We start from the raw sequence: 27688 nt of genomic DNA on the forward strand, positions 1-27688 counted from the left end.
AGTCTTATCTTTTAGATAGGGCTTTTTTTTCTTCTTCTTCTTCTTCTTTTTTTATTACTCAAATGAATTTATCACATCTGTAATGATCATCACAATCCAGTTTCACAGGATTTCCATCCCACAGCCCAGGCACATCCCCCCACCCCCCAAACTGTCTCCTCTGGAGACCATAAGTTTTTCAATGTCTGTGCGTCAGCATCTGTTCTGCAAAGAAGTTCAGTCTGTCCTTTTTTCAGATTCCACGTGTCAGTGAAAGCATGTGATGCTGGTGATAGGGCTTTTGTAAACAGGGTATAAATTTCTGGACACATATCTCCGAAATCATCAGTTCTTAGAAGAACTATTTCTCATTTGCCGAGAAAGATAATATGCTGCCAGTTACTCTGTAATAGAACACCCTTGGAACTATGATTTTTCCCTTATGAATGTCAACCGAGCCTTTTTTAGCCTGTGGATATAGATTTTTACCACATTCCACATCTCTTTCCTGTCTTTTGGTGGCATTCGAAGCAACTCTTTCTTTCCCACTGCATCCTGGTATAATTAATCTCTTAAAGTTACTTCCATGAATTTATATCAGATTCAAGCTGGCTGCAGCCACACTGTGGAGGGCAGCAGGAAGAGTGTTATCAGGAGCTAGGAGGATGTGATACCAGGAGCCAGAGGCGGTGAGACACTGGGGACCCTGTGACCTGTGATAACTCAGAACGAGGACAGTGGGTTTGATAAGCGGGCTCTTCTGGAGGAGTGGTCAGAAGAGTGTGTGGCTGCCGAGCGAGCGAGCAGCTGACAAGGACAGAAAGAAAGAGAAAGGGATGAGCTTAGGAGCAAAACAGTCTTCTTGCAACCAGGACGGAGCAGAGAGAACCCAGACGCTCAGGAACCTGAAGCCCTTTCTCATCCCCAAACCGTAAAAGATTAAGAAGAGGACCAGTTATCTGCGTGAAAGGAAGGTCACTGTCGTTTGGCATCCAGGTGTGACCTGTCTCCTCTCGCCCGCTGTCGAAGGATTCGGGTGACTCGCGCTGAATCCCTTCATTGGACCAGGGAGTTCTGGAAAAGAGCCTGAATGTGTGGCTCTCCCTCAGCCTGGTCGTGGCCTCGAGGAGTCTGCAGTTCGGTTGGGAAAGAGCAAAACCGTGGGGGTGGCTCTTGGCACCAGAGAGGATTCAGATAGTGACAAGGCACCTAAGTCAGTTTGGGTGGGGAGTGCTCTGCTGACCAAAAAAGTGCAAGCTTATGCTCTGAACATCCTCCACGATTAAATTCTTAAAATGGGAGTTGGCGTCGTGGCGCAGTGGAGGTGAATCTGACTGGCATCCATAAGGGCGCGGGATCGATCCCTGGCCTCGCTCAGTGGGTTAAGGATCCGATGTTGTCGTGAGCTGTGGTGTATGTCGCAGATGGGGCTCAGATCCCACGTTGCTGTGACTGTGGCGTAGGCGGGCACCTGCAGTTCCGTTTGGACCCCTGGCCTGGGAACCTCCATATGCCATGGGCGTGGTCTTAAAAAGACAAAAAATAAACATCAAATCAAATCTTAAAATGGCCTTTGAGCCCGCTCTGCCTGCAGGTAGGCTGGGAGCCTCACCCTCTGTGAGTTCCTGCCTTTCCTTTTTCCTCCTCAGTCCCCTAAGAAGCCCTTAGAGCACAACCTTGCCCTGGGACTCGAGCCACTTTCTTGGCCAACTTCCCGCCTCTGCCTCGTGCTCTGCGTTCGGGCGCCCAGATGCGCCTCCCCAGACAGCCGTCGAAGAGCCCTGATCAGACCGCAGGGTCTCATGCCGCAGAGAGGCCAGGCCAGGCCAGGCCGCTTATCAACCCTGGGCCTGACTTTCAGCTCACGGCGGCCGACCGAGCATCCGCCTCGTGTCCCCGGGGCGCCGGCTTTGAGCCCCTGACCACCCCGCGTCCTCGCTGCGCTCCCGCCTCTAACCCGGGGGTGGCCCGCTTGGGTCCCGTTAGTGTTGATGGCGGAACGCGTATCTCACGGACATCGATGGAGCACCTGCCGTGCTGCGCGTGTTGCGGAGACTTACGGAATGACTTTGATGTCCTCTTTGCCGTGCAGGATGTAGTCAATGACCTTGTAGAAGCTGATTTCCTAGAGGCAAAGACAGACACTTTCAGAGTCTGAGCCAGAGCATCTCAGGCGTGGCCGTGAGAAAGGCAGGCTTTGTTCTTTCCCACGCGCCCCACGGGTCTCCAGAAGAAACCAGCCCGACCCTCTCAGGGCGCCGTCCAGCCACCTCTGCAGCTCACTGGCCTCAGCTGACCCTCAGCATCCAGGATGCCCCTCCTGGGAGCCAGCTCGCGGTGGCCAGGCGGGGGCTGGGAACTGGGGCGGAGAGAGGGACGGGGAGCATTCCCAGGGGATCTGGGCGTTGAGTCCAAGGAAAAAGAGAAGGACCCCTGCTGGCGGTGAGGGAGAGAGGGAGGCGCGTGGAGGCCCCGGCGGTTCAGAAGCATCGTCAGCCCAGCCATCCTCCGACCGGGAAGCTGCGTGGTCCCAGCCGCTTCTCCTTCACTCCCTCACTCAGCCGCCCTCTTTGCTGGGCCGGCTCTTCCGGACTTGCCTTCCCCACTCACGTCCCGCCTCCTCCATCCCCTCTCCTCCTCGCACCATTAAAAGCCCCATTCTCCTGGAGTTCCTGATGGGGCTCAGCAGTAAAGAACCTGACTGGGATCCATGAGGACACGGGTTCAAGCCCTGGCCCTGCTCAGTGGGTTAAGGATCTGGCTTTGCCATGAGCTGTGGTGTCGGTCGCAGGTGTGGCCCGGATCCCATGTGGCTGTGGCTGTGACTGTGGCTGTGGCTGGCAGCTACAATTCGACCCTAGCCTGGGAAACTCCATATGCTGTGGCTGTGGCCCTAAATAGCAAAGAAAAAAAACTTCCCATTCCCTTAAATGTTGCTTACGTGACTCCCTCGTGTGGCCATGGAGCCTGGCAGGTGGCCCCTTTTCGTCAGCTCTCCGGGCAAAAGAGCAGTACTTACCGGAACGTCTAGACACCCAGGTGTGATGCACACAGGCTGGGAGGAAACTGAGACCCAGGAGAGGAAAGTCTCCTTTCCAGCAAGACCAGAACCTCGGCCCTGGACTCCTGAGCTTGGCGCTGCTTCCGCTGCGTCACTTAACGTTAATTAGCTTAAAACAGCGCTTTCCTCTGTTTCGCGCTCACCTAGGACGGGGCTCCTCATGGTGTGGTCCCTGGACTGGGAGCAGGCTGCAAACCATTTGTGACTCTCCCACGATGAGATAAAAGCAGAAACTCAGTCAGTGTGTAGAAACGTGTTGCACTTTGACTGAGTCAGGTTAGGTGTGTGCGCTGAAACTCGTAACTTTTTTTTTTTTTTTTTTTTTGTCTTTTTAGGGCTGCTCTCATGGCATATGGAGGTTCCCAGGCTAGGGGTTGAATCGGAGCCGCATCTGCCAGTCTACACCACAGCCACGGCAACATGGGATCCAAGCTGTGTCTGTGAGCTACACCACAGCTCACGGCAGCGCCGGATCCTTAACCCACTGAGCGAGGCCAAGGATCGAACCCGCAACTGCATGGTTCCTAGTCGGATTCGTTAACCACTGAGCCACGACAGGAACTCCTCAAGTGGGTGTTTTTTTAAAAATGCTTCCTTTACCGCAGGTGTTTTGAGAAGGCCTGCCCTAGAGATTTAAACACTGACACCCCGGCCCACCCCGGCCTCTTGACTCAGAATTTCCCCAAGGAGAAAGTCCTGGTGTAGTCAGGGTGTCTGGTTGACAGGCCGTCAGGACCTTCAGGCTCACGGGGGACAAAGAGGCTGTGCTCCTCAAAGCCCAGCCTTGGCAGCAGCTACATGACTGAACCTCGGGAGCCGCTCCCGTGGCGTTGGCTGCCCCAGGGGCCTGGACGGCTCCCTGCAGGAGGAGGCACCGGGGGAGACCAGGAGCACCGTGCAGCCTGATGCGCGGAGCGGGCAGAGAGCTGGGGTGCAGACTCATGCCCGGGTCTTGGCTCTACCCTGTGTCCTCTTCGGGCCTCAGTTTCCCCAGCCGTAAAATCGGCAGCATTTATCTGCTGTTGGGGTCACGTAGCAGAGCCCTTTCCCCAAACGAAGCTGGGGCCTGAATCCCGAAGAGCAGGTAACAGAGATGTCACCCTCACGGAAGCCGAGTCGGATACGCGGAGACCCTGCGTCTCTCCTGCTTGTCCCCCACCCCCGTCCTGGCGCCCCTGGCCAAGGCGGCCGATGTGGAGGCCGAGAGTTCTAAAGATAATCTGGGAAGTGGAAAAACTGAACGAGGAAATCCCTAAAGGCCCTTGCAGCGCTGATCCTAAGACCGCGGGTGGGTGGCTAGCATAGCTGGTCAGCGCAGATGGCACAGGCGGCAGCGTCGCGCTACACACACAAGCCCGTGTTCTTTGACCCAGTAATTCTCCGTGCACGAATACATCCTGGGCTGTTCACTGCTCTCCCACGTGTGAACGGTGCCGGCAAGCTGCTGGCTCCCGGGGCCTGGCAGACTGCCCTGCCCAGGGCGCTCCACGAGGCTGCTTTTAGAAAGATGAGAAATGGACCTTTTTTTTTTTGAACCCACAGGAGAAGCATTGCTTTCACAGAAAGCAACAGAAAGACCACTGTGTTTTAGGTAAATGGAACTTTTTCCGCACACGGCAGCTCAGCCAAGTTGCTTTCAAGGCCGCATTCATGTCGCAGCTCACAGGCTTTGGCAAGTCAAAACCTCACCATCAACGAGAACCTCTGTCGCCTTTGGTACCTGAGCAGCTGACGCTGTAACACAGGGGCTCTGAAAGAGCCTCAGAGAGCCAGGGCCGGATCAGCACGCATGGAAATACACCCATTTTAAAAGAAGTGCTATGTTTTGCTTTTTTCCGAGAAGCTTACTTCGCATTATAACATTTTCATGACTCCAACACGGACACGGACGTCGGGTGATTTTTAAAGGGAGATGGCGTGCGTTCCAGGTGCCATGAGACGGCTTCGGACTCAAGATTTGAGGAGGTTAATGGGTCCAAATCCAGACAAAAGCTGTATTTCTGCTGCGGAGGCTGCGGGTCAGGTGTGAGGGCGATGTTTGAACGGAGGGTTAAGAGGCACGGTCGCAGTGACCTTGACCAGACAGAAAAGCGCCCTGACCTTGGACTGTCTGCAAACGGTTTGTCCCCTTTGAGCCTCAATCTCCTCGACTGCCCAGTGGGAGAGCGAGGCCACCTCATTCGTAAACTGACGAGAAGCGTAAATGACACCTTCCAGGTGGGGGGCTTGGCAGATGGTGAGCCTGGGCCCAGGTCACCAGGGTTGTGGGAGGGCCTACGGTGTGTCGCTGGGACTCGCTTTAGCGGCCGAAGCCCTGCTTGGCCAGCTGGACGGCGGCCCTGCTGGGACAGGCGTCGTCGGCGAGGCTCCCGAGGCCACGCAGCAAGCTGGCGGGGCAGGGACCTTAACTCAGGCTCTCTCCCTTCAAGCACACGCTCTTTCCAGAAGATCCACTTTGGGCCGGTCCTGTCATGCTGTGTCTGGGCCCAGCCTGTGTGTTTTCCTCGCGTAGCTATGTCCTGAATGCGGAGCTGCCTTGGTAGATGGCTTTGGTGACCGCGCCCCGTAGATGGGACAGTGGAGGCCCCAGGGGTTTATGTGACCTGCGGGCTAGCACCCCGCTGGCACCAGAGTTCTTTGTCGTGGGCCTCCTGCCTCACAGCCCAGCCTCGCAGATTCTTGCCGTGACAAGCCTTTGCTGCCTGAGGTGGAAGAGGGCCTGGGAAGGCAAAGTCTTGACCTTGGGCGTGCTGGTCCCTCCCTGAAACCAAAGCTGCTTAAACTGATCCGATGGGGTGCTGGCGCCCAGCGAGAACGCGCCGTGTTCAGTTCAGTCTTGGGGGGGGGGTGTCTTAAGGGTGAAGAATGAGCGAGGTGAGAGCCCGAGGCTTACGTCTTGGGCTCAGATCGCAGAGCTGACTGTGATCGCAGCCAAGGAACCCGGAGTGAACTGAGATGCGCGGTGCCTGCGAGCCGCGGTGAGCTCGCTCGAGTCTCGTTCCTCGGCGTCTACATCCCCAGAAGAAACAAGTCCAGCTCTTATGTGACTTCGGTGAAATGCTCCGTAGGGACAGCTAAGCATGCACCCGTTCAAATACTTTTAAAAGTCAAAACAAAAAGGAAGAATTTGAAAACTCCCATAGCCACACAGACTAATCTGTTGACGGGAGCTGACCTTCTGGCCACCAGTCTGCAGACTCCCCAGCTTCGAGTTTCAGACGATGCACAGCGCTCGCTGTCGGCGGTCCTGCCACGCAAATGCCTGAGCAGGCGCTGATCTTTCTGCAGTTCTTTCCTCAGCGGTGGAATGAGGATGTTTATTCCTCCTTTGTCCGTCGCCCCACGTTATTGTGAAACTGCAGTGTGGGTTTAAAATACTTTGTAAAGTACAGGGCTTGGGCAATCGTGAGGAATGGTGCTCATTTCCAGGGACACACGCAACCCAGAGAAGACAGAGCCAAGTGATAAGGGAACGTCAGCAGGTGCACAGTGTCCTATAGTTGCCCGTCCTCAAGCACCTGACCCTACCGGACGGGCCGCAGGGAGACCTACCCTTCCATCGGGAGTCCTGGGACCAGAGTAGGGCGGAGCCTCCCCCATCAGGACGGGCCACACGTCAAAAAACTCCTAGGAATGAGAAAAACAGTAATTATGTGTCCTGGGAGGAACTCACAAATAGATGAAGAAAACAAGACCCACCTCTCTGAGTCATCGGTCACCGAGATTTAGAAGAGGGAAGAGCCTACAAGGGCTCCCGGGTTCGCCAGCGTTGGGGGGTGGGTCATGCCTGCGCTGGGGATGCGTCAGGGTCCTCAGAACTGGGTCTGTCCCATCACGAGCAAGAGGCGGGAGCTCCGTGGGCGCACCCTCGCGCTCCCTGTGCCCTGGGACGTGAGAGGGACAAGGGGGTCTCCACGGCCCCGAAATTTACCTCAAGTGCATGCTAAGCCTGTGGTTGAAGTTGGAGCTCAAATGGTGCTTCTTGCAGCATCATTTGCTGCAGTGAGCAATTAGGAAAAACCGCTAGGAGAGGACTTATTCCATCAATTATTGCGCATAGTAACAATGACGTCACAGATGCGCACGTGGGATTGAAGAGATGTCCGTGATGGAGTTCCCGCTGTGGCTCAGTGGGTCGAGAACCCCGCCAGTATCCTTGAGGGTGCCGGTCGGGTCCCTGGCCTTGCTCCGTGGGTTAGGGATCCGGCGTTGCCATGAGCTGCGGTGTAGGTCACAGATGCGGCTCGGATCTGACGTTGCTGTGGCTCTGGTGCAGGCCGGCAGCTGGAGCTCCAATTCAACCCCCAGCCTGGGAACCTCACTGTGCCGTGAGTGTGGCCCTAAAAAGACAAAAAAAAAGAAAAAAAAAAGATGTCCATGATACATTGGTGAGTAAAAGGTGTGAGGTGACAAAAATATATAGATCATGTTACCCCAATATTTAACTATACTTAGAAAATGCTCTCCAGAATCCACTACAGGGAGTTCCCTGGTGGCCCAGCAGTTAAAGATCCAGCATTGTCACAGCTGCGACTTGGGTCACTGGGGTGGTGTGGGTTTTCTTCCTGGCCTGGGAACTTCTGTGTGCTGCGGGCATGCCCCCCCAAAAAAAAGAGAGAATTCAGAACAAAGCGTTAACAACCGGTTTTCTCTAGTGTGTTGGATGAGATTATACCTTATTTAGCAATTCTTCCATAATAAAATTTGCTGCCTTTGTAATCAGGAAAAAAATATTTTCCAAATAAGAAAGAAAAAAAAATGATGGTGCCAAATGTGGACACACAGGTTCACGTCTGGGCTCCACTGAGAAAGAGCGACACGTGTAAGACCAACGGCAAAGACGGGCGCTGGGAGCGGAGAGCAGGAGGCCAGCAAAGCCTCTGCGGGGTCCCGAGGCGCCAGGAGCAGAAACCAACTGGGACCCCACGCAGGCAAGTCCTTGCTGCTTCTCCCTGGTCTTCCTGCCTCCCAGGCACCCGCACCGCTTGGGTTGGGCCGAACCTGGGCCCTCTCTGTTCACTCATGTCTTGGCGTTTAGACAGTGGTCCATTTGCTCTGGGCTATTCTCTCTTGTTGGGACAGGTTTGTGGCGGTGGTTTGCGGGTCTGATGTCACCCGGAGGGCAAGCAGAAGGGAGTTCACGAGAAATTCGGGGTTCCCGTCCTTGCCTGGGGGGGTTGCTGTCTCCGCAGGAGAGAATGAAGCCCTGGAGTGACTTGAGATAAAGGCGGAGGGCGGGAACCGCAACAGTGATGGGAGAGGGGCGCAAATGTCAGGACAGGCGCAGGGTCACTCTCTGGGGGCTCTGCAGAGTGTCCCGAGGAGAGGCAGGTGCTGCCCGCAGAGAGTCGGGCTATGGACGCCCGCCTTCCTCTGTCCCCCCCCCATGTCTAAATAGCCTTTGGAGATATAATTTGCACCGTATGATTCAGCCATTCAAGTGCTCCATTCAGTGGCTTTTATTGACGCCTCTCTCAGTGTCAATAGTTCAGGTAAGAGCCTAGCTACCTGGGGTGGGGCGCGGGTGGGAGTGAGGAGGGGCCTTCCACAGGGATTCGAGGGAGCCCAGCCCACTTCTGATTGCTGGATTGTCCCGTGGTTGGGGATGACTAAGTCAGAATAGTCTCGCTTAAATGTGACTTTCCCTTTGGAGGCAGAGTTCAGATGAGCAGAGAGCAGAACCCTGCCGCCCAGGGCTGGGCTCGGATCTTTTAAGGGGCAAACCGGGAACCTTAAAACGGAGTTTTTTGCATTCAACTACTCAGAAACTCATTGCATGAGAAAAACCCAGTTCATCTGTATGAATTCATTTGCCACTTCCTGAAGGAGTATCAGCGTGCTTACTGCTGGATTTAGCAATATCTGGCGAAAGAGTTGATTCGAATACTGCAGTGGTTGATCAAACGAATCACGTGTGATCCGTGCTCTTTGCTGTGTCTAGGCGATGCGTGTGTTCCGTGCTCTTTTCAAACATGACCCACATGTGCTCCTGCGGAACCGTGTTCACAGAACATTGAGGAAGAAAGACCCTCAGGTAGCCCAGCAATTTTGAAACCGGTTCTTCAGCAAATTCTTATTTAATCTCACATTCGGGAGCCTCTGGACTAGACCCAAGGTCCTGTCCAACCCGGATTCTGTGCTCGATTTCTTCATTCTACCAAATACTTGAAGAGGCTCCCGGGCGCTGGGCGCCCTACCCGCAGCACGAAAAAGCGTGCAAGATGAAACCGACAGGAATCCTATACCTGGGGCTTTGGGACAAGAAATCGCATATCTTGATAAGTCTGGAACTCGGTTCCAAGGGGGAGCACGAGGAGCTCCAGGGGGCAGAGGCAGGTCGAGAAAGAGCGACGGCGGGCTTGGTTTGGGAAAAGCCGGCTGAAGAAGGCAGCCAGGAGCTGTGTGAGTGTCTGTCCCCTTCGCCAGTGTGGCCCCGAGCCGGCTGAGGGCGGATCTCAGCCTTTGCTGCTGCCTCAGCGGCCTGGCTGGGCCCTGGGCTTGGCGCACCCTCGGCAGGGGTTCCACCCACTTTCGAGGGCACGTTCTGACACTTCCTGCAGCTGGCACCTTTCACCCCACGTGGACATGTCACCTGCTCCGCACACCTGCTCCTCTCATGCTCGTTTGCCCCAGTGGACCGGGGAAGGTACAGGGCGTTTTGATGCCCTAGACTGCCTTCCCCCGTCAAGGCTGGCACCTCTCCTCGGTGGGAACAACTTTTCACGGTCACCCACGTCCCCCCAGCCTCCTTGCTGTGCACCCGAATTTGCGTCCCGAGGCGGGGCTCCAGGGCCCCGCCTGCTGCGTGTGTAGCCTGTTCCCGGGCGCGTCTCACCTTCTGCTTGGTCATGTCCAGGAGCCCCACGGAGTACCTGTCACAGTTGAGGAAGGCGCGGACCGTGTACAGGGCCTTGTGGAACTGCCTCTCGATGTCCGTGAGCTCCTCGAAGACTTTGCTCCCAGACCACAGCAGTATCTGGGGAAACACGAACGCAGGGCAGTGGTCCTCGGTTCCTGATGGAGAAACTGAGGTTCCGAGAGCGAGTCCCTGGGCAGCTTCGACGGGCCCGACTCGCTCCATGTCTTTCATCTCGTAGGTCGTTGATCAGAATGATAGTAAGAGACATTCGGGTAGCACACGGGGTGTGTACCTCAGCCCACAGGTACCCCGCTTGGCTCAAATGGGGAGACTGAAGCTCGGGGAGCTCAAGTCATTTACTCGGGGTCTTAAAGCGAGTCAGTGGCTTAGCAGGGATTCAAACGCCAACCTCCCGACGTGAAAGCTTGGCCAGACAGTCACGCTGCGACACAGCTTTCCAAACGGCCGCGGCCTCGTTAACACGAGCCTGTGGGGCGGCTCTCAGGTGCCTGTATTGCCACTGCCTGGCCAGGTGACCCCACCAAGGCTCTGATAAGAGGACAGTCCAGTTCCCGCCCTTGAGCCAAGCCCCCTACCTGGCCGCGCCGGGTCTCACAGTTGTGCAGGTAGCTCAGGTGGAAGACTTTCATGATTATATTTGCAAAATTGAGGTACTTGACGAGAATCTGGAAAACAATCAAACAGCATGAGGGGAAACGGATGAGGAGGGCGCATTTCTCCTCTGGCCACTTGTACCCCTGGCAGATAAGGCGGAAAACGTGCAAAGCTGCCTCCGAGACGGTGTGCGAGGCTACGGGTCATGGAATCCTGACTCCTGGAGCGCTGCGTTACGAGAGCGCAGAGTTTGCGGAATATAGAATGTCTGTGTTGACGGGGAGGCAGGCAAGGAAATGGGCTGCTCTTTACTGGGTTTGAGTCCCCAAGCTGTCATCTCTGTGTATCTGACTCTATCACACCTGCTTCCAGAGCTGCTACGGAGGTGACACAGGAGATCCGTTAGAGAGAAGGAAACAGGTCCGGAGAGACTACACGGGGTGCCCGGGGCAAACAGCCAGCTAATAGCAGAGCCAGGACGGCTATCCCTGCCCCCTCGGCTCGAAAGCGCAACATCTTTCTTCTGCTGCTGCTGCCTTTTTTTTTTTCCGGCTGCAGCGTTCAGCGTGCTTGATGTGGGATCTCCATCCCCAGACCGGGGATTGAACCCGGGCTGCAGCCGTGAAAGCACGGAGTCCTAACCCCTAGACCCGCAGGGAGCTGCCCAGAGCCCAGCGTCTCAACGTGTGCCCTGCCCTGCCTCCCATACAGAGCATCAGATCACCAACCCTTTGCCTAACGGATGGGAAAACCAAGGCCCGGCCGCCCAGGGAGGCTCAGAGGGCTTGGCGAGCTGAGAACCGCTCGCACGGCCACGCCAGCCCTTTCTAAAGCCTTCTCACCTCTTCATCTCTCTGGGTGAAGTGGGGCCCGTCCACTTTATTCACGGCCATGAGCACGGCCACCACGTCCTTTCCATTCATGATGGGAGAAGCCAAGAGGTGCTTAGTCTGGTACTCGGTGAGCTTGTCCACAAAGTCACAGAAATGCTCATCCTGCAGGACGGCAGAGACACACCTGAGCGGGCAGGTGAAGAGGAAAGACCAGAAAGCCACCCGGAGCCCACGGCGGCGTCGGGGGAGGGGCTTGCTCGCCTCTGGTTGTCAAGACAACAGAGATAAGGCCCGCTACCCCCCTGCCATGGGGACAAGGCAGCCACAGGGGGCTCCTGCCCTGGAAGCCTCCAAAATGCAGTAGGAGAAAGTCTGAAGCACACCCTCTGAAGGGCTGCGGAGGAAGTGGGAGCCCAGCCCTGGAGGGGCCCAGGGAGGGGCCCGGGGGCTGACTCTGCCCGCAGAGGAGCGTTTGGAAGAGGCCCTTCCGAGGTGATCCTCGGTGAAGCCCCAGATAGGAACCTGAGCGAGGAAAGACCTTAGTGTGAGCTGCTGGCAGGTTTGAGCGCTGTGCCTGCGTCAGCTCACTTGAACCTTCCAATAACCTGTGCGATGGGACCCGTCGTGGTCCCTGCACGGCGGGGAGATGAAACTCACGAAGGCCCACAGTACTTGTTACTTGCATGTGTACGTGATTCCAGAAGCCGTCCTTGGCTCTGCCGCCTTCAGGAGAGGCTGGAGAGGCTGGTCCCGAGTGTGGGTCACTGAACCAAAGAATCTGCTGCTTTCAGGGGTTTCCATTGTGGCTCAGTGGGTTATGAAGCCAGGTAGGTCTATGAGGACGCGGGTTTGATCCCCGGCCTCGCTCAGTGGGTTAAGGACCTGGCATTGCTGTGAGCTGTGGTGCAGGTCGCAGAGGTGGCTTGGATCCAGTGTTGCTGTGGCTGTGCTGTAGGCTGGCACCTGTAGCTCTGTAGCTCTGATTCGCCCCCTAGCCTGAGAACCTCCATATGCCACAGGTACAGCCCTGGGGCCGGCGGGGGGAGATTTTGTAACTTTCAGCTTTTTTGCAATCCGGTTCTAGCATCACAGAGCCAGTGCAATGGCCACCCCCATTCCACAGATCTTGATGGAAGCCCCACTGCGTGTCAGGCCTTAGGCTGAGCGCTGGGATACAGGGAAGGCTAAGATTCGGCCGGCGTGCAGATGAGTCAGTAAGAGAAGGCTTGGGGGTTGGCTTGAAGCAGTGGGAGCCGAGGAGCACACGCCACACCCCACCTCCAGGGCCAGCTTGGAAGCCAGTCAAGGGCAGTGCCGTCTGGGTGGGGTCAGAAAGGGGAGACAGAGCCTGAACTGTTGTCTTAAAACGAAAAGAATCCGCCTCTCCATTTCTTGGTGGCCCTGAGAGTCTCCCAACGGTCAGCACTGCTTGGGCCACAAGCCAGCCCCGACAGGCACCGTTCGTGCTGTTCTGAGAAGAGAGACGAGTTTCATGCGGCCAAGTCACAGAGCTTGGCTGGAACTGGGTGTGCGGCCTCCTCCCCAACCCCCGCCCCGAGTTTAGAAGTTCAGGGCGTTGGGCTCTGCCCTGTGGGCTTCTGCCTGCTGTGGGGAGTGGGGCTGCCCAGACGGGCCACGGCGCTGTGGTCAGCACAGCTGTCTCAAAGCGGGGGAAGGGGAAAGGGATGAAGAAAAGCCTCTGAGCTCGACTGGAATTCACATTGGGGTATTAACACAACGCTCTAAAGAGGCATTAGCTGCAAGGGTTTTCCACGTCCCTCTCTGAGGACACAGATGCACCCTAAATATAGTCTGGGGCGCTGCTGGGATGCGTCTCACGAGGGCTGTTCAGTCTTGAGTATTCACTTCTGTCGGGGACAGCGGTATTGCGCCCTTACCTGCATCTGAGGCAGATATTACTAAATCTGCTAGAACTCTCTCTCCCACTGAATTCTCAGCCCTGGAACTTTCTCACATACAGCGGCCAGGTTGCAGAATCATTGTCACCCACATATTTTCAGCGTATAAAGTCTCCCAAACACCCGTGTCCCAGCCCCTTCGACTGTCTGAGGCAGAAGGGCTTTAGAAGCCATTCAGCCTAAACTGTTTAGTTTAAAGCCCAGGCGGAGTTCCCACTGCGGCCCGACAGGATGGGCAGCGTCGTGCAGGTTCAAGCCCCAGCCCAGGACTTGGGTCGCCACTGTGCCTGGGATCCGATCCCTGGCCCCGGAGCTCCGTAGGCAAAGCCCAGGCATCAGCCGTCCCCTAGGGAAAGTGCTCTTTTTCATTCACTCGTCAGCACTACCAGGGCACCTCCTTAGGTGTGCCGGGCCCTGGGCGCTTTGGTTTTGGCCGGGAACGTCTTTCCCTGCGCAGCTTCTGTTGGGACGGGGCAGGCAGACAGGAAGCAAGTCCAGCGCTGCTTTGAAGGAGCTGAGCTGGATGGTGCCCTAGAAAGTGCCGGGAGGGGTGGCGGGCAGGGGGGCTGGAGGGGGGCTTCTCTGAGGGGGGCCGCGGGGCAGGCACAGGTGAAGCGGATTCCAAGCAGGGGGCACAGGGATTACAGGGCCGGGAGGGGCAAGGTGCCGGCTGATCCGCAGGCCAGAAAGGACCAGTGCCCTGAGGGAGAGCGGAGGGCAGGGAGGGCCAGGCGGGGGGCAGAGGCCCCACCTGGGTGGGCCTGCGAGGCCGGGAAAGCACTCAGACCTCCCTGCAATGAGACGCAAGACTGCTTCTCATTCCCAGAATCTCCAGTTCCTCTCCTCAAACATTCTCGCTGCCAAGTTCCACTGTGTCCCGCGAGGAGCTCCCAGCTTCGTTGAACAACCCCGATGTGCCGGCCCGGTGGGGGGACCTGCTCCCCGCGTGGCTTCCGCAGTCCGTCAGGGCAGTGGCAGTAGCTGAGAGCCCGCTGGGCCCGTTTCCCTTTGGCAGATCAGAGGGCGGGAGCAGGTCCGCCTGGAGGTGTCCTCCTGGTTGTGTGCTGGCCTCAAGTCCCACAGGGAGGAAGGACAGCAGGACGACAGGCGAAGGCGTCCCTGGGCCTGGCAGTGCGTTCAGGTTCGGTCTTCAGAAATGGAATTAGGAGGGTCTAGAAGGAACGCCCCCCTTCCCCGAGACTCAGCCCCACAGGCCCCGAGACTCAGCCCCACAGGCCCAACGCGTCTCAAAGCAGACGTGTCGGTGTTTCTCCCACACTGACCAGGTCTCTGACACCCGCCGGCTGCCCACAATTCAGCTCAGTTTGGACACCGCGCAGCTGGGGAATCAGCGCCTACAGGTTGAGGGCTCAGGCCCAGGCGACCGCGCCCCCCGTCGGGCGCCAATCCCAGGTCCCAAGCTGCCGTCGGTACCGCGCTGGCTGATGGACTCTGGATCCAAGTGCCCTCGACCTCCTCTTCGGGTTTGAGGATTTGCTAGAACAGCTCATGGGTCTCAGATCGCAGAGAAAGGTTTCTGTTCCAGGTTTATTTGATCATAAAGAACACGGGAAAGGACACAGATGAAGCGTCAGGTGAAGAGACACGCACGGCGAGACCCAGACGTGTCCCCGGCACAGGAGCCTCTGTCCGCCTGGAGCGGGACGCACGCCTTCCCAGCAGCTGCACCCGCTCCCCACCCGGAAGCTCTCTGAAGCCTGGACTTTTAGGGATTTTTAGGGAGGTTTCATCACCAAGGCGTGATGGATTATCAACTCCATTTCCAGCCCCTCTCCCCTCCTCAGGGGGCGGGGAGGCGATGGGGCCGCAAGTTCTGAGTGTGCAATCAAAGGCTCTGTCTCTTTGCTGACCGGGATTCCAGCAAGAGCCCCTCATTAGAACAAAAGACCCCCGACCACCCAGGACCACCCAGGAGGTGCCAAGGGATTTAAAAGCTCTGTGTCGGGTGGTTCTGCCGCTCAGGAGCTCACAGGCCAGGACGAAGACCAAAGATGCATTTCCTTCTATGACTCACAAGAATGGAGCCCCGGGGAAGAGCCGTCCTTTCCTCATAGTCACTCACTGATCTGTAACGAGTACCCGTCCCAGGATCTGCTCTGGGGCTGGAGACCACCGACCGGCCCCCTGTCGGAGGGCTTCCCCAGGAGACAGGGTCAAATGCGGAGAGGCCAGGAGGCTGGCAGTGTTGGCAGATAAACACAGCACGACTGGTTGAACGTGAATTTCAGGTAAAGAAATAATTTTTTTGGTATAAGTCAGTCCTAAACATTGCAGGTGGCCTAGGGTCGCCTGAGCCAGACAGGCTTTTGTAGTTTTGTTTGTTTTTCTTTTCATTTTTGTAATGTAAATGCACGACTTAAGCTTTGATGGCTCCGGCGTCCACTTCAAAGAAGTGTCTCTGTCTCAGCCTCAGACACTCCTCCCGGGTCTGAAGATGTTGGTTGATTTTGATGAGTGATTACTTGGGCCACTTAGTGGGTTTTTGTTTTGTTTTTTTTTCCTGTATTCTGTTTTGTTTGACCTTTCCATGATTTAAATTCCTGCTCTTATGTTGTAAATTCAGCAATGTAGAGTGAGCCTGTGACCCCGAGGCCCCCACCCTTGACCCCAGGAAAAGCCCTGAGCCGAGTTGTCTGCTCCTGAGACCTCAGTCTGGGGCCCCAGGGGCGCTCTGTGGCTTCCAGATCTGAACAGTAATAAAGCTTTATTTTTCCAGCGTTTCCTGCCGGTTAGTGCTGGGGGATGTCTTATGTCCACAATAAGAGGCGCAAGGGCGGATCCAGCAGAGCCGAAGCTGATGAACGGGCAGAACATGCGCTGAAACCCTCTCCTTTGTTTCTCCGAAATGCACACCTTCCCTCCGAGCATCCCTTACTTTGTCCAGCAGCCCTAATGACAGGGCTCCCCAAGGCTCCCCAAGGGTCGATAGGAATTCCTAGGGTGTGTGGAGCCACGTGACAATCCTGGGAAATGCCATGCGTGGTTTCACATTTTTATTTCTTTTATTTATTGTCATCGTAATTTTTTTTAGGGTCGCACCCATGGCACATGGAAGTTCCCAGGCTAGGCATCGAATTGGAGCTACAGCTGCCGGCCTCCACCACAGCCACAGCCACAGCCACGGGGGATCCAGACTGCGTCTGCGACCTACCCCGAAGCTCAGGGCAACGCCGGGTCCTTAACCCACTGAGCGAGGCCAGGGATCGAGCCTGCGTCCTCAAAGATGCTAGTTGGCTTCGTTACCTCTGAGCTGTGACAGGAACTCCCTGGCTCCACATTTTTAAAATGCGATGGTAACGATTTCCAAGGTTTCCGAGGTGCCGAAGCCCGAGAGGATCACTTCTCCGCGGTTCAGGATAACTCAGAGCCCCGTGCACACCGCGTTCCTGCTTCTTCTCCGCCCACCCTCCAGCCAGAGGCCCGAGTGAAACATGGCATCTCCAGGAGCGGCACAGGCTGAGCCGGACGGGCTTCCTTCCAGGCCTGAGGCACCCGAGAGGGGGGTACCTGGCCCCAGGGCTTCCCAGGAAGCACAGCCAACACCGCCAGAGGGAACACTGCGGTCGAACAGGAAACATGAAGCTGTCCCTTAGCACAGGAGCCCAGCAAACTCTCAGGGAGGTTTTAGAATCCTTCTAAACCCTCACTCCCTCAACACCAGGCTCCAGAGAAGCTTTCAGCACCTCTGAGCTCTGTTCCCCCCAAATAGAACCTAAACAGAAAGCTCCAGAGGGCAAGGCCAGATTCCTCTGCAAATCCCACACTGGGCCGCCCGGGCAGCAACGGCCCTTAGAATAAATACATCCCTAACAGCAAGAGAGTGAGAATGAAAACAGGAGGGGCGGCCCGTAGGCGCCACCACAAAGTGCCAAGAACACGGCTAGACGAGAGAGAGAGAGAGAGAGAGAGAGAGAGAGAGAGAGAGAGAGAGAGAGAGAGAGAGAGAGAGAGCGCGAGAGCGAGAGAGCTCTCACTTCATCCCAGAGCCGCTCGAGAGAAGGAGCTCTCCTCTGGCTTATGAATTAGGAAGTGAGCCCCCCGACAGGCTGAACCCTCGGCAAGGCTTCGTTCCTGGCAAAGGCCTGAATTTCGATTCACACCCAGATCTGACCTCACAGCCTCACACGGCACCTTCTGCCACCGGATTTGAAAAGGCCTCCCTAAACGGCAGGGGCTTAGGTTTTCCAGACCAGGAGAGCGATGAAGAGCAGAGCAGCGCTGCCGCTTTCTCTCTGTGTGATGCTGAGCAAGCCGCTCAACCGACTGCGTTTCAGCTTCATTCGCTGGGAGGTGGCGGGGGGTTGTGTCCTAAGCGGGAGACCCCGTGTTGGCTGCGGTTAAGGTCCAGAGAGGCTGGAGCGAGAACAGACCCCACCCATGTGGATGGGTCCTCGGGGAGGGCCCCGAGGGCAGAGCCGAGTCTGACCCCCGGAGCCAGGAGGAGACGAGCCCCCAGGAGATGCAGCCCAGTGTGCTTCCAAGAAAACCACGTCCCGCCAAGGCCCAGGCCTGGGCTTCGCATCTCGCCAAGGAGCCCGGGTCGACGCAGGGCCCCAGGCGAAGTCCCGCGTCTGCGACTGGGATGAGTCCAGGACGACTGACTCCTTGGTGACTTGGGGCAAAAGCCCTTCTCAGGGCCTCCCAACTCCTGGTGTCTCAGCCTCGAGATAAGCCCGGGTCACACGGTCCCTGGAGGTGCTTCCTTTCCCCTCCTCCTCTGAAGACCCTGAGTCTGCAATGAGGGCAGAGGTGGGTGAGAGCACAGTCGCCGAAGCTCCCAGCTGGGTCTTGGGACGATGGAACACAGGCTCCTGTGTGGCTGGCTCAGCTGTGCATGAGACCGCGTGGGCCCTGCTGTCACAGGCAGGTGTTAAAGGGATTATCGTGTTATCACCTGGTGGCAGGTTGTTTGGCCAAGGGATTAACAAGCATCGGCCTCCTGCCCCACATCTGCTGGGCCCTGGGGTCACGGCGGGCGGCCTGGCCTTGCTGTGCCAAGAGGTTTAGGAAGGACACGGTAACAGAGCCACCTAGGAGGGTCTCCTTGGGACAAGGAGCTGTGAGCCGACCTGCAGGGTGGGTGGGCGCTGACCCTGGCAGAGGTCAGGGTCTCTATGGGGAGACGTGCGCTAAGAGATTTACTGTAGGTGATCAGAGTCTTGCCAGCGCTGCCAGGCAGACGCCACGGGAGCCTGGACTCATAGAGACAGAGCCAAGAGCTGGCCCAAGGGGTGCATTAGTCCTTTCCCTGACAAGACAGACGGCCGTCGCGTGTCCCCTGGTGTAAGGCACGAAGGAAAGCAGAGCAACCCCTCTGCGACCTTCCCGCCAGAAATGCATCGCCTGACCTCGAAGACACATCAGACAAGCCCTCGTGGAGGACATGTCGGCGCAACAGCTGGCCTGCGTCCTTCGAAAACACCAGCGTCACGGAAAACAGAGATTGAGAAGCGGTTTCAGATCCGAGGAGGCTAAAGAGACAGCGCTAGAGGGGCGTCACTGAGACAACTGGCGGGACCCGAGTGCGGACCGCGCGGGCCGTGACAGCGTTGTGTCCGTGTTCCACGTCCCGATGGGACCACCATGCTTGGGGTGCGGAAGAAGCGCCCTCGTTCTGGAAATGCACAGCAGCTCCCCAGGGTTAAAGGACATGGCGTCTGCATTTGTCTCCCAGCGGGGTCGGAAAAAACAGAGACGTGAACAAGTGGCAAATTTGGATGAAAGGTGTACATTTCTCTGGACTATTTATTACTATTATTATTTTTCCTTTTTGGCCGCCCTGCGGCATAGGGAGTTCCTGGGCCAGGGATCAGATGGGAGCCAAGTTGTGAACAATGCCACCGCTGCGGCAGTGCTGGATCCACTGTGCCTGGCCGGGGATCGAACCTGCAACCTGGTGCTACCGAGATGCCACCAATCCCGTAGCACCGTGGCAGGAACTCCTGTACCAGTTTTAGTGCTTTTCTTTCAAAATAAAGTTATCCATGAACAAGGAAAGAAACGCGCCAAGCCGTCACCAGCGCAGCTTGGTACCCAACAGCTCCCCATCCCCCGCGTACCCCTGCGTACCCCCAGAGCCCCACTGAGGGGCGCCTCCCCCCCCACCCCCGTCTCGGCGCAGAGGCTACCTCCTGTGCATTGGGGACGTTGACCATCTTTTTAGAGAGCGCGACGTGGCCCACCACTCCCATGTCCAGCGGGAACACGATCTCCGAGTCGGGCGCCACCAGGCAGTCCTCCAGGACCGCGTCCTTGTGCACGTTGAAGAGCCGGGTGGCCAGCTCGGCGGTGCCGTTCCGGGCCCTGTGCATGAACAGGCTCATGCGGTCCGCCTGCAGGAGGAAGCTCAGCTTCTTCATGACGTTGAAGATGCACTTCTCCGCCTGCAGGTTCTCCTGAAAGTCCCGCAGGAGGTCGAAGACGACCTCGCTCTCCTCCACGCTGTTCAGCGGGTGGTAGTGGCTCAAGTCCACGGCGGCCTCCCTGGCCCCCAGGAGCTCTGAGATGACCTTGGGCCGGTAGCGGAGGTTGAAGTACCGTTTGGCAAAGCCGACATTCGAGTCCAGGAACTTCTCCACTTCCTCCGCCGTCACTTCACCCATGGCTGGCAATTCCGCCACCTGCTTGCGTGGGGGGCGGATGCTGGCCTCTTTTGGGGGGACAGTGGCAAAACCGAGTCCTGGTCCAACCTAGGCTTCTGGGTCCTATCTGTGAGTCTGCAGTATGGCCGCAGAGGAGACGGGGTGCGCTCGGGAGATTAACTCATTAATATTTCTCCAGAACAAGGATTATGAGGATCAGCGCGTTCCAGATGCTTCTGGGCCCCAGATGGGGGAGGGGAGAGTTCTCTTTTCGCCTTGGTGCACCAACAGAAGAGGTTTCTGCACGGAGCAGGAGGTGGCTCAGCTAAAAGGAAGTCTGGGAGGGAGGCTGCGAGGGACCATCCTGGCCTCCAGACAGGTGCGCTCCGCTCTGCACCGAGTTTACCTTCGACCTTCGACGTGGGCGCCTGCGCTTACTGTGTAGGGATGCGTTTGGCTTCTCTTGGAGCATCAGACGCTCTAACACCTCCGGGTCCCAGAGCAGAGAGGGACGGCCCGCACCCTCCCCTCCCTGGGCCCTCATCCCAGGCTTCCGAAGCCCCTTCCGCAGGGCCTCCCTAATGCGGGGCTTCACTCCGCAAGCGCGTCGCTCAGTCTGCTTCCGTCGTGGGCACCGTGCGGCTGGCACTTAAGGGCCCCGATTTCACAATCTCGACAGCACAGTCTCTCTCAGTTTTATTTTATTTTCATTTTTTTAAAGGCTGCACCCAGGCTGTGGACATTCCCAGGCTAGGGGTTGAATCAGAGCTGCCGTGCCAGCCCACATACACCACAGCCACAGCAACACGGGAGCCAAGCCGCATCTGTGACCCACGCTTCAGCTCGCAGCAGCCCCGGATCCTTAACTCACGCTGCGAGGCCAAGGATCGAGCCCGCATCCTTATGGATACCAGTCAGGTTCTTAACCCGCTAAGCTACAACGGGAACTCCTCTCTCAGTTTCAGATTTCAGGGGGGCTCTGATTTCAGAAGTCAAAGAACTTCATAAAAACAACAGCTGGCTTGGTTTTTCTTTTATTACAACATCCGTGTTTACTGTCGAAAATACTGCAAGACCGTTGAAGTCACCCATCATGCTGCCACTCAGAGGCAACCTTTAGTTAACATTTTCGTTTCCACCCTTTCGGTAGAGGCTTAACTCTCTCATCTGGTTCCCTTCAATCCCCTGGTCTTTGTTGCGGCACTTTCAGGGGTTTTTCTGGCTGCAGCCTGCAGCTTCTTGCGTTGTCAGCCAGCCGTGCACACAGCCATGCCGATGCCACCTGCTCCCGTACCAGGGTCTTCCTTCGAGTCGCCCTCCAACCGACGAGGGCAGGGGGAGGCGAACGCTGTCCTTCCGGATGAAATGCGCGTAGTGACTGTGGCTCTGTCTGCCACAGCCTGGCGTGTCTGTGTTGTAATAGCCACCGTGGAACGCAGGCGCGGAGACGGGGGCGGGCACTTTGAACTTGTCCATGAAGGTTACTGGAGAGCACATCCTCTCCTCTGCTGTAGAGCGTGTCATAAATTCCTGAGGGATTGTGCCTTTTCAGCACCGCGTACGCCCAGGACCCCCTGGTCTAGCCAACCTTGCGGCAACTTTCCCAAACACGCCCATGTAACCCATGCGATCCCTTGGTCAGAAACACGCTTCCCCAGCTCCGGAGCCCCAGGGTTTGAGCCCAGGCTCGTCACCCCTGGTTGTCTCATCGCAGGAGCCCCAAGAGCCCCCTCCCCGATTGCTGCCTGTCATATCACCTGTTTATTTCCTCGACTGCTGTGAAAATATATTTTGCCTGCTTTTGTTTCCTCGTCTGTGACGTGTCTTCCCCCCACGTGAGGGCGGGCACCTGTTGGGCTGACGTGCCAGGCTTTGCAGAGCTGCCTCCCAGACCCTGGTTCTCAGGGCTTTTTTTAAAACTATGTCTGTGATGGTTCACTGTATGTGCCCCCTTGGCTGGGCCTAAGGGATGCCCAGAAGGCTGATAAAACATCCCTTCTGGCTTTGTCCATGGTGTTTACAGAAGAGAGTCGGCTGAGTGATGAAGTCTGCCATCACCAACGCTGCGGGCGTCCCCCACAACCCACTGGGGGACTGAAGGGAAGCCAGAGGTGGAGGAAGGGCGACTGGCCTCCTGCTGGAGCTGGACCCCACCTCCTCGTGCCCTGGGACATTGGCTGCCCTGGTTCCCGGGCTCGGACCAGGGCTCACACCCTCGCCCCTTAGACGCAGACTGAATGATGCCACAGCATCCTGGCCTCTCCTCCGGACACAGTCACACCTCCCCTCAAGCTGCGACGACCAAAATGCCTTCAGACATTCCCAAATGTCCTCTGGGGTCAAGTCAGGTTTTGTTTTGCAAAATTTCTCTACACATACTCGAAGCCCTAGCCTACTGCTTTTCATTCTTTGTGGCTCTTTCTGCCTCTTCCTTCTTGCTGGGCCTGCCGCCTGTCCCTCACCCCTGGGCCAAATGCCTTTTCCTCCATGGATTCTTTGATGCCACGCTGGACTCTTGTCCAGGAGTAAAACTTGCCCCTTTAAATATCTCCCAAAAGAGGAGTTCCTGCTGTGGCTCAGTGGAAACAAATCCGACTAGTAACCATGAGGACGCGTGTTCGATTCCCGGCCTCACTCAGTGGGTTAAGGATCCGCCGTTGCCGTGAGCTGTGGTGTAGGTCGTGGCTCAGATCCTGCATTGTTGTGGCTGTGGTGTAGGCGGCTGTAGCTCTGATTGGACCCCTAGCCGGGGAACCTCCATAAGCTGTGGGTGTGGCCCTAAAAGGCAAAAAAAAGAAAAAAGAATCTGCAAAAGAGAGCCCTGCCCAGCTCCTTCACCATTGTCTGCCCAGCAGGCTCAGCTCTGTTTGGGAATATAAGCAACCATTTTCAGGAGACCTACTTTCACCTCCTTTTTCAATGCGCAAGAATGAGCAAGTCAAACCTGTTTCAAAACAAACAGACAAAACTTCAGTCCTAACTGTTGGGTAGATACAGATAAGCCAGTATTTGCAACAGGTCACCCCTAACCTTCCTGCCCAAAGGGCCTGACTTCAGGTGTCAGTGGAAGGCTCTGCATCTTGTTTCCTGGGCAGCAGAGGCTTCCCGGGTGGGTGGGACAGGGTGCCTTCCACAGCCCCGTTGAAGGAAGGAAACAGGATTCAGTGCCCGGACTTATCCTATGACCTTGACAATGTACTGTCCTCTCCCAAGGCTTTGTTGATTTTCTCAAGAACAAAACAAGAGAATGGAATAAACACCCCTCTTGCGCTCCGGGTTCCACGACTGCAGGTGGGCTCAGAGCGAGGCAGGAAGGAGCAGAAAGGGCCAGCCTCTCCCATCCCGACTTCCCGCGTTGCCAAAGGATCCCGCAGAGAAAGGGCTGGATCTGCTTCTTTAGAAGGATCTCTAGTCCCAGATCCATGCTTCACAGAGGGGAAAACCGAAGAGCTATGAAAAGCCCAGTGACTCAAATCGCAGGTGACTTTACAATATGTTTTCAATGTGACATAATTCACACCACGTAAAAGTCACCTTTTGAAAGTGTAGGCTTGAGTGGTGTTTAGTCTTTGGGTTACGTGGAGCTGCTGCTCGTCTGTTTTCTCACCCCTGGTGACCACGGATCTACTTCCTCTCCCTGCGAATTTGCCCTTGCGGAGCCTTCACATGGAAGGAATTATACACCTGCGGCCTTTGTCTCTGGCTACCTTCACTTTGCATAATGCGTTCAAAGTTCATCCGTGTTGCTGCAGGTGACATTCCGTCATTCCTTTCCACGCTTGAATAATGGTCTCCTGCAGAGACAGGTCGCATTTTATTCACCCTTTTCTTAACTGATGGCCACTTGGGTTGTGTTCCTTCTTTGGCTGTTGCGGCCACAAGTCTGTGTGTGGACATGTGTTTTCACTTCTCTTGGGTTTATACCAGGCGTGGCACTGCTGGGTCCACAGGTGAGTTTCAGACTGAGTTTGCAGGTCAAGAGGGAGCGTAAAGAGAAGAAATAGGACAGCGAGGAACCTACCGGGCGAAGGAAAGATCTTTGCGGAAAGGTGTCTTCCCAGGTACCTTCTTGGAAAGAACAGCACCTGAAATTCAGGACTCAGCTGAGTGGGAAGGGCTGGCTAGCCTCTCAGTGGCTCCCGCAGATCCCACTGTGGGGGGGAGAGGCGGCCACAGGCCCCAGACACGCATCGGTCCTGTTCAACACGAGGGCGAGGGATCCAGTGCTGTCGGATTAGGAGGGGGCTCTGGAAGGCTGGCGGGGCTGGAGGGGGCCGGCTTGTCCCGAGAGCCCGACAAGCCAGCGGGTCAGAGACGGACGACCTCACGAGCAGGAAGCCCCGTAGTGCTCACGAGGTGGAGGGAAGGAACTCGACCTGGCCCGTCATCTGCTCTCTGTGTAAATTACTCCATATCCCTGGCCTCACTTGCTTCTCTGTAAAACTTGAATTATTTGACTCTGCTGCTGTGGAGAGTAAACAGTAATGTATATGCACCCCGTGTGTTCAGCTGAACCACAGCACATTGCCCCCAGGTGACTGTTTTTGTCTTGCAGAGACAGCAGTGTCACGCTGTTCAGTTTCCTCGTCCTCATTCAATCATCAGTAGTTACCGGATTACCTTAAAGATGGGTGCCGTTGCTGTCACTGAAAGTAGGTAAGCCCAGGACAAGGCAAAGAGGATTCAAACATCGGCACTTAAACAGGAAGACAGGAGTTCCCCTGTGGTGCAGCAGGTGAAGGATCGGGCGTAGTCACTGCCGTGGCACAGGTTCGATCCCTGGCCCGGGAACTTCCACAGGCTGTGAGCGAGGCCAAGTGGATACAGAAAGAAGACCTAGGAGGCGGCTCCGGGGCTCCTCAGCCGGGAAGGCAGCAGTTGCCGTTTTCCCAGAGGCCTGAGGAACTGGTCAGGGTGGGGGATCGAGGGATCGGGGGAGGCAGCGGGCACAGAAGCGAGGGGCAGGGCAGGCTCCTGCTGGGTGAGAAACAGGCTGCCAGCCTGAGAAATCTGCACGTCATCGGCTCGGAGTGTCCCCCCTCGGGACACGTCATGCTGTTGATTTAGCCTCCACATCCCCCTCAAAGGACTTTCCCCCCCGGCTTCGCAAACCCCAAGTCTTGGGTGAAGCCACAGAAGGGGAGCCTTTCAATGGCCCCACCGGCCGCCCTCAGAGCTGCTGGGCCGGCCTCTGCCCGCGTTTTGTCAGGTCCCACCTTCATTTCGTAGCTGCCCTCGGCTCTCTCCCTCTGTCCTGTGTTCTCGCCCTTGACCTATAGTGGATGTCCGTTCCTAACTGTCCAGCCACCTGTTGACTCAGTGACTTAATTCAGCTCCTTGGGTTTCCTGCGGCGTCTGTCTCTAGAAGGTGGCTCGTCTGTGGAATTTCTCTGTTTCACTCTGCGGATTCTAACTGGGGTGGCAGAGGCGCCACATGTAAACGTTTGTCTTTAGGCATATTTCAACTTTGTGTCATTTTTCTAAAGCTTGGGTTCCGAAAGGCATCTGATTAGCTTGGGGAACGCTGAGAAGTCGGGTAAAATGAGGTCTAAAGACACACCACGTAACCACAGCAGCGAGCGGCAGGACACCGGCAGGAGGAGGCACTTGGGCCTTACGACCCAAGTAAGCCGAGTGTGACTCCTCTTCCTGTCACCCCAACTTTTACGCTGGGCTAATTTTTACATCTCTGGTCTCTGATCTCCTCATTTGCGAATAGTGGATAATAATGACACTTATTTAACAGAGATCTTGTGCTCTTGTGCGGCTTAGAGGCGGTATGTACACTTGGTTGGTGGCCCATTCTCAAAAACATAGTCGTTAATAGTGATAAGATAAGCTGTGAGTGAGGCAATGATAGTTTGTAGAAAGCAGAAGGAGTGCAAATACAACTCTTCTCCTACTGTTATTACCTTTCTTTTTATAGAGTAATCTATCTTTGTGCTGTAAAAAATTGAGGAAATATAGGTATAAACAAAAGGAACAGAACAGTCACCAACCAGAGAAACGTTTCGATATGTATCCTCTTTTCCCAACCACATAAATAACGTTTTAAAAACAAAACTATGGTTGTACAATACGTATTTTCGTTGTTAACAATATCTGTAAACCTCTTTCTGGGATGTTCAGTCTGCCGTGACCACAGTTGGGACGGCCCCATAGGCGTCCCCGGGGTGGCTGTACCGTAATTTATTTAACGTATTTCTAACTGTTGGTTATTGAGGCTGTTTCTGATTTCTTTCGCTGTGCTTGATGGACACTGGTGTGGTTAAGTCTTGGCACCCTGGCTTATTTCCTTCTCCTTCTGCTGCTCTCGCAGTGTATGCAAGTTCCCAGGCCAGGAACTGAGACAGAGCAGCAGCTGTCATCTGTGCCACAGTTGCAGCAAATGTCACAGAACTTAGGGTTCAGTCCCACTGTGCCCGGCTGGGGATTGAACCCTGGCCTCCGCAGCAACGCAAACTGCTGGATACTTTCTTATTTTATTATATATTTTTTATTTTAGGGCCACACCTGCGGCGTATGGAGGTTCCCAGGCTAGGGGTTCAATCAGAGCTGCAGCTGTCGGTCTACACCCCAGTCACAGCAATAAGGGATCCCAGCCACGTCTGTGACTTACACCACAGCTCACAGCGGTGCTGGATCCTTAACCCTTAATCTGCCAAACAAGGCCAGGGATTGAGCCCATGTCCTCGTGGACACCAGTCGGGTTCGTTTTTACTGAGCCATGACGGGAACTCCTCAGCTGGATTCTTGACCCACTTTGCCACAGAGGGCACGCCTCTTATCTTCTTCTTCTATTTTTTTTAGGGCCACACATGTGTCATATGGAAGTTCCCTGGCTAGAGGTCAAATCGGAGCTGCAGCCACATCTGTCAGCAGCTGGCAGCAACGCTGGATCCTTAACCTACTGAGTGAGGCCAGGGATCGGTGATCCATTGGTTGTTTAGTAGCATGTTGTTTCGTCGAGGCCAGGGATCGAACCCTCATCTTCATGGATACTACTTCGCATTCTTAACCCACTGAGCCACAAGGGGAACTCCCTCTTAATGAAAAAACTTGACCAGAGAGTTCCCCGATGACACAGTGGGTTAGGGACCTGGCGTTGTCACTGCTGTGTCTTGGGTTGTTGTTTTGGCTTGGGTTCAGTCCTGGCCCAGGAACTTCCACATGCCGCAGGCAAGGCCAAAAGACAAAAAACAAAAAAAAAAACCAACTTCAACATCTAATCTTTTAAGACGTTGTCCTGGCTCTTGAAAAGTAGAAGCGTTTAAGTAAAGAAATAACAGGAAAGTCAATATTTTAGCGCAGGGGTCGTGTTCCACTCTGAATGGCCATTTCCCACAGCACTAGCTCTCAGTCCTGAAAAACCAGCCTGGAGCCTGGGGCTTCTGACCACCAGGAAGCGCTGAGTAACAGACCACCTTCTGTGCCTAAATACTGGAGCAAGGGTGACTGGTGCGGCTTCACCCCAGGTGTAGGAATCACATTTCTCTCCTTTTGCCAAATCAAAGTTTACACGCTCTAAGCCCCCAGCCCACAGTGCGGCCAGGACATCCAGCCCAGTTACTGTGACCAGCGGCCCAGCCCAGGGTCACGAGAAGGCCTGTTGGTCTGACCCAGCCCAGCTGGAGAAACGCCCTCTGACCTTTATTTGGTCCCTCCTGCCCCCACACTGTGCCCCTCAGCCAAGCTGGCGTGGCCTCTGACACCGTTCTGGTCTTGGCCCCGTTCTGGGGTTCTCGCTGTAGCTCCAGGCTCGCCCGTGTGGGAACCCCCCGCCCCGTCCAGGGTGGGGAGAGGCCCCGGTCCTTGCCACT

At 55.9% G+C, this 27688-nt stretch overlaps 2 protein-coding genes across 10 annotated transcripts in view; one reads left to right on the top strand and one right to left on the bottom strand.

The window, feature by feature from the left end:
• The window catches only part of PDE6A (phosphodiesterase 6A), a 62072-nt gene extending 40770 nt beyond the window's left edge, over positions 1 to 21302 (bottom strand). For 2 of the 6 annotated variants that reach the window (XM_085015092.1, XM_085015091.1), the window contains exons 1-6: positions 12031 to 12947; positions 11357 to 11509; positions 10496 to 10585; positions 9876 to 10016; positions 6593 to 6667; positions 2040 to 2104 (exon numbers count right to left, since the gene is read on the bottom strand). In XM_085015092.1, coding sequence (XP_084871218.1) covers positions 2040 to 2104; positions 6593 to 6667; positions 9876 to 10016; positions 10496 to 10585; positions 11357 to 11437 — 452 coding nt within the window. In that variant the 5' untranslated portion in view covers positions 11438 to 11509; positions 12031 to 12947. Of the gene's footprint in view, positions 1 to 2039; positions 2105 to 4888; positions 6305 to 6592; positions 6668 to 9875; positions 10017 to 10495; positions 10586 to 11356; positions 11510 to 12030; positions 12948 to 13245; positions 14273 to 14451; positions 14579 to 19415 lie in introns of those variants that run through there. The other 4 variants (XM_085015090.1, XM_005661807.4, XM_085015093.1 and 1 more) reach the window with 4 other exon arrangements.
• SLC26A2 (solute carrier family 26 member 2) overlaps positions 1 to 27688 on the top strand; it is a 92951-nt gene that overhangs the window by 31210 nt on the left and 34053 nt on the right. For 2 of the 4 annotated variants that reach the window (XM_085015099.1, XM_085015111.1), the window contains exon 1: positions 14139 to 15515. The exons of 1 other annotated variant lie outside the window; for it this stretch is intronic. The gene's annotated coding sequence lies outside the window, so the exon portion shown is untranslated. Of the gene's footprint in view, positions 1 to 14138; positions 15516 to 27688 lie in introns of those variants that run through there. One more of the 4 variants, XM_085015100.1, reaches the window with a different exon arrangement.

The sequence above is a fragment of the Sus scrofa genome, chromosome 2 (assembly GCF_054392235.1).
Source record: "Sus scrofa isolate SSC_HxYL_T2T_F1_AM1 chromosome 2, Sscrofa_HxYL_maternal_Yorkshire_Landrace_v2.0, whole genome shotgun sequence".
Taxonomy (NCBI): domain Eukaryota; kingdom Metazoa; phylum Chordata; class Mammalia; order Artiodactyla; family Suidae; genus Sus; species Sus scrofa.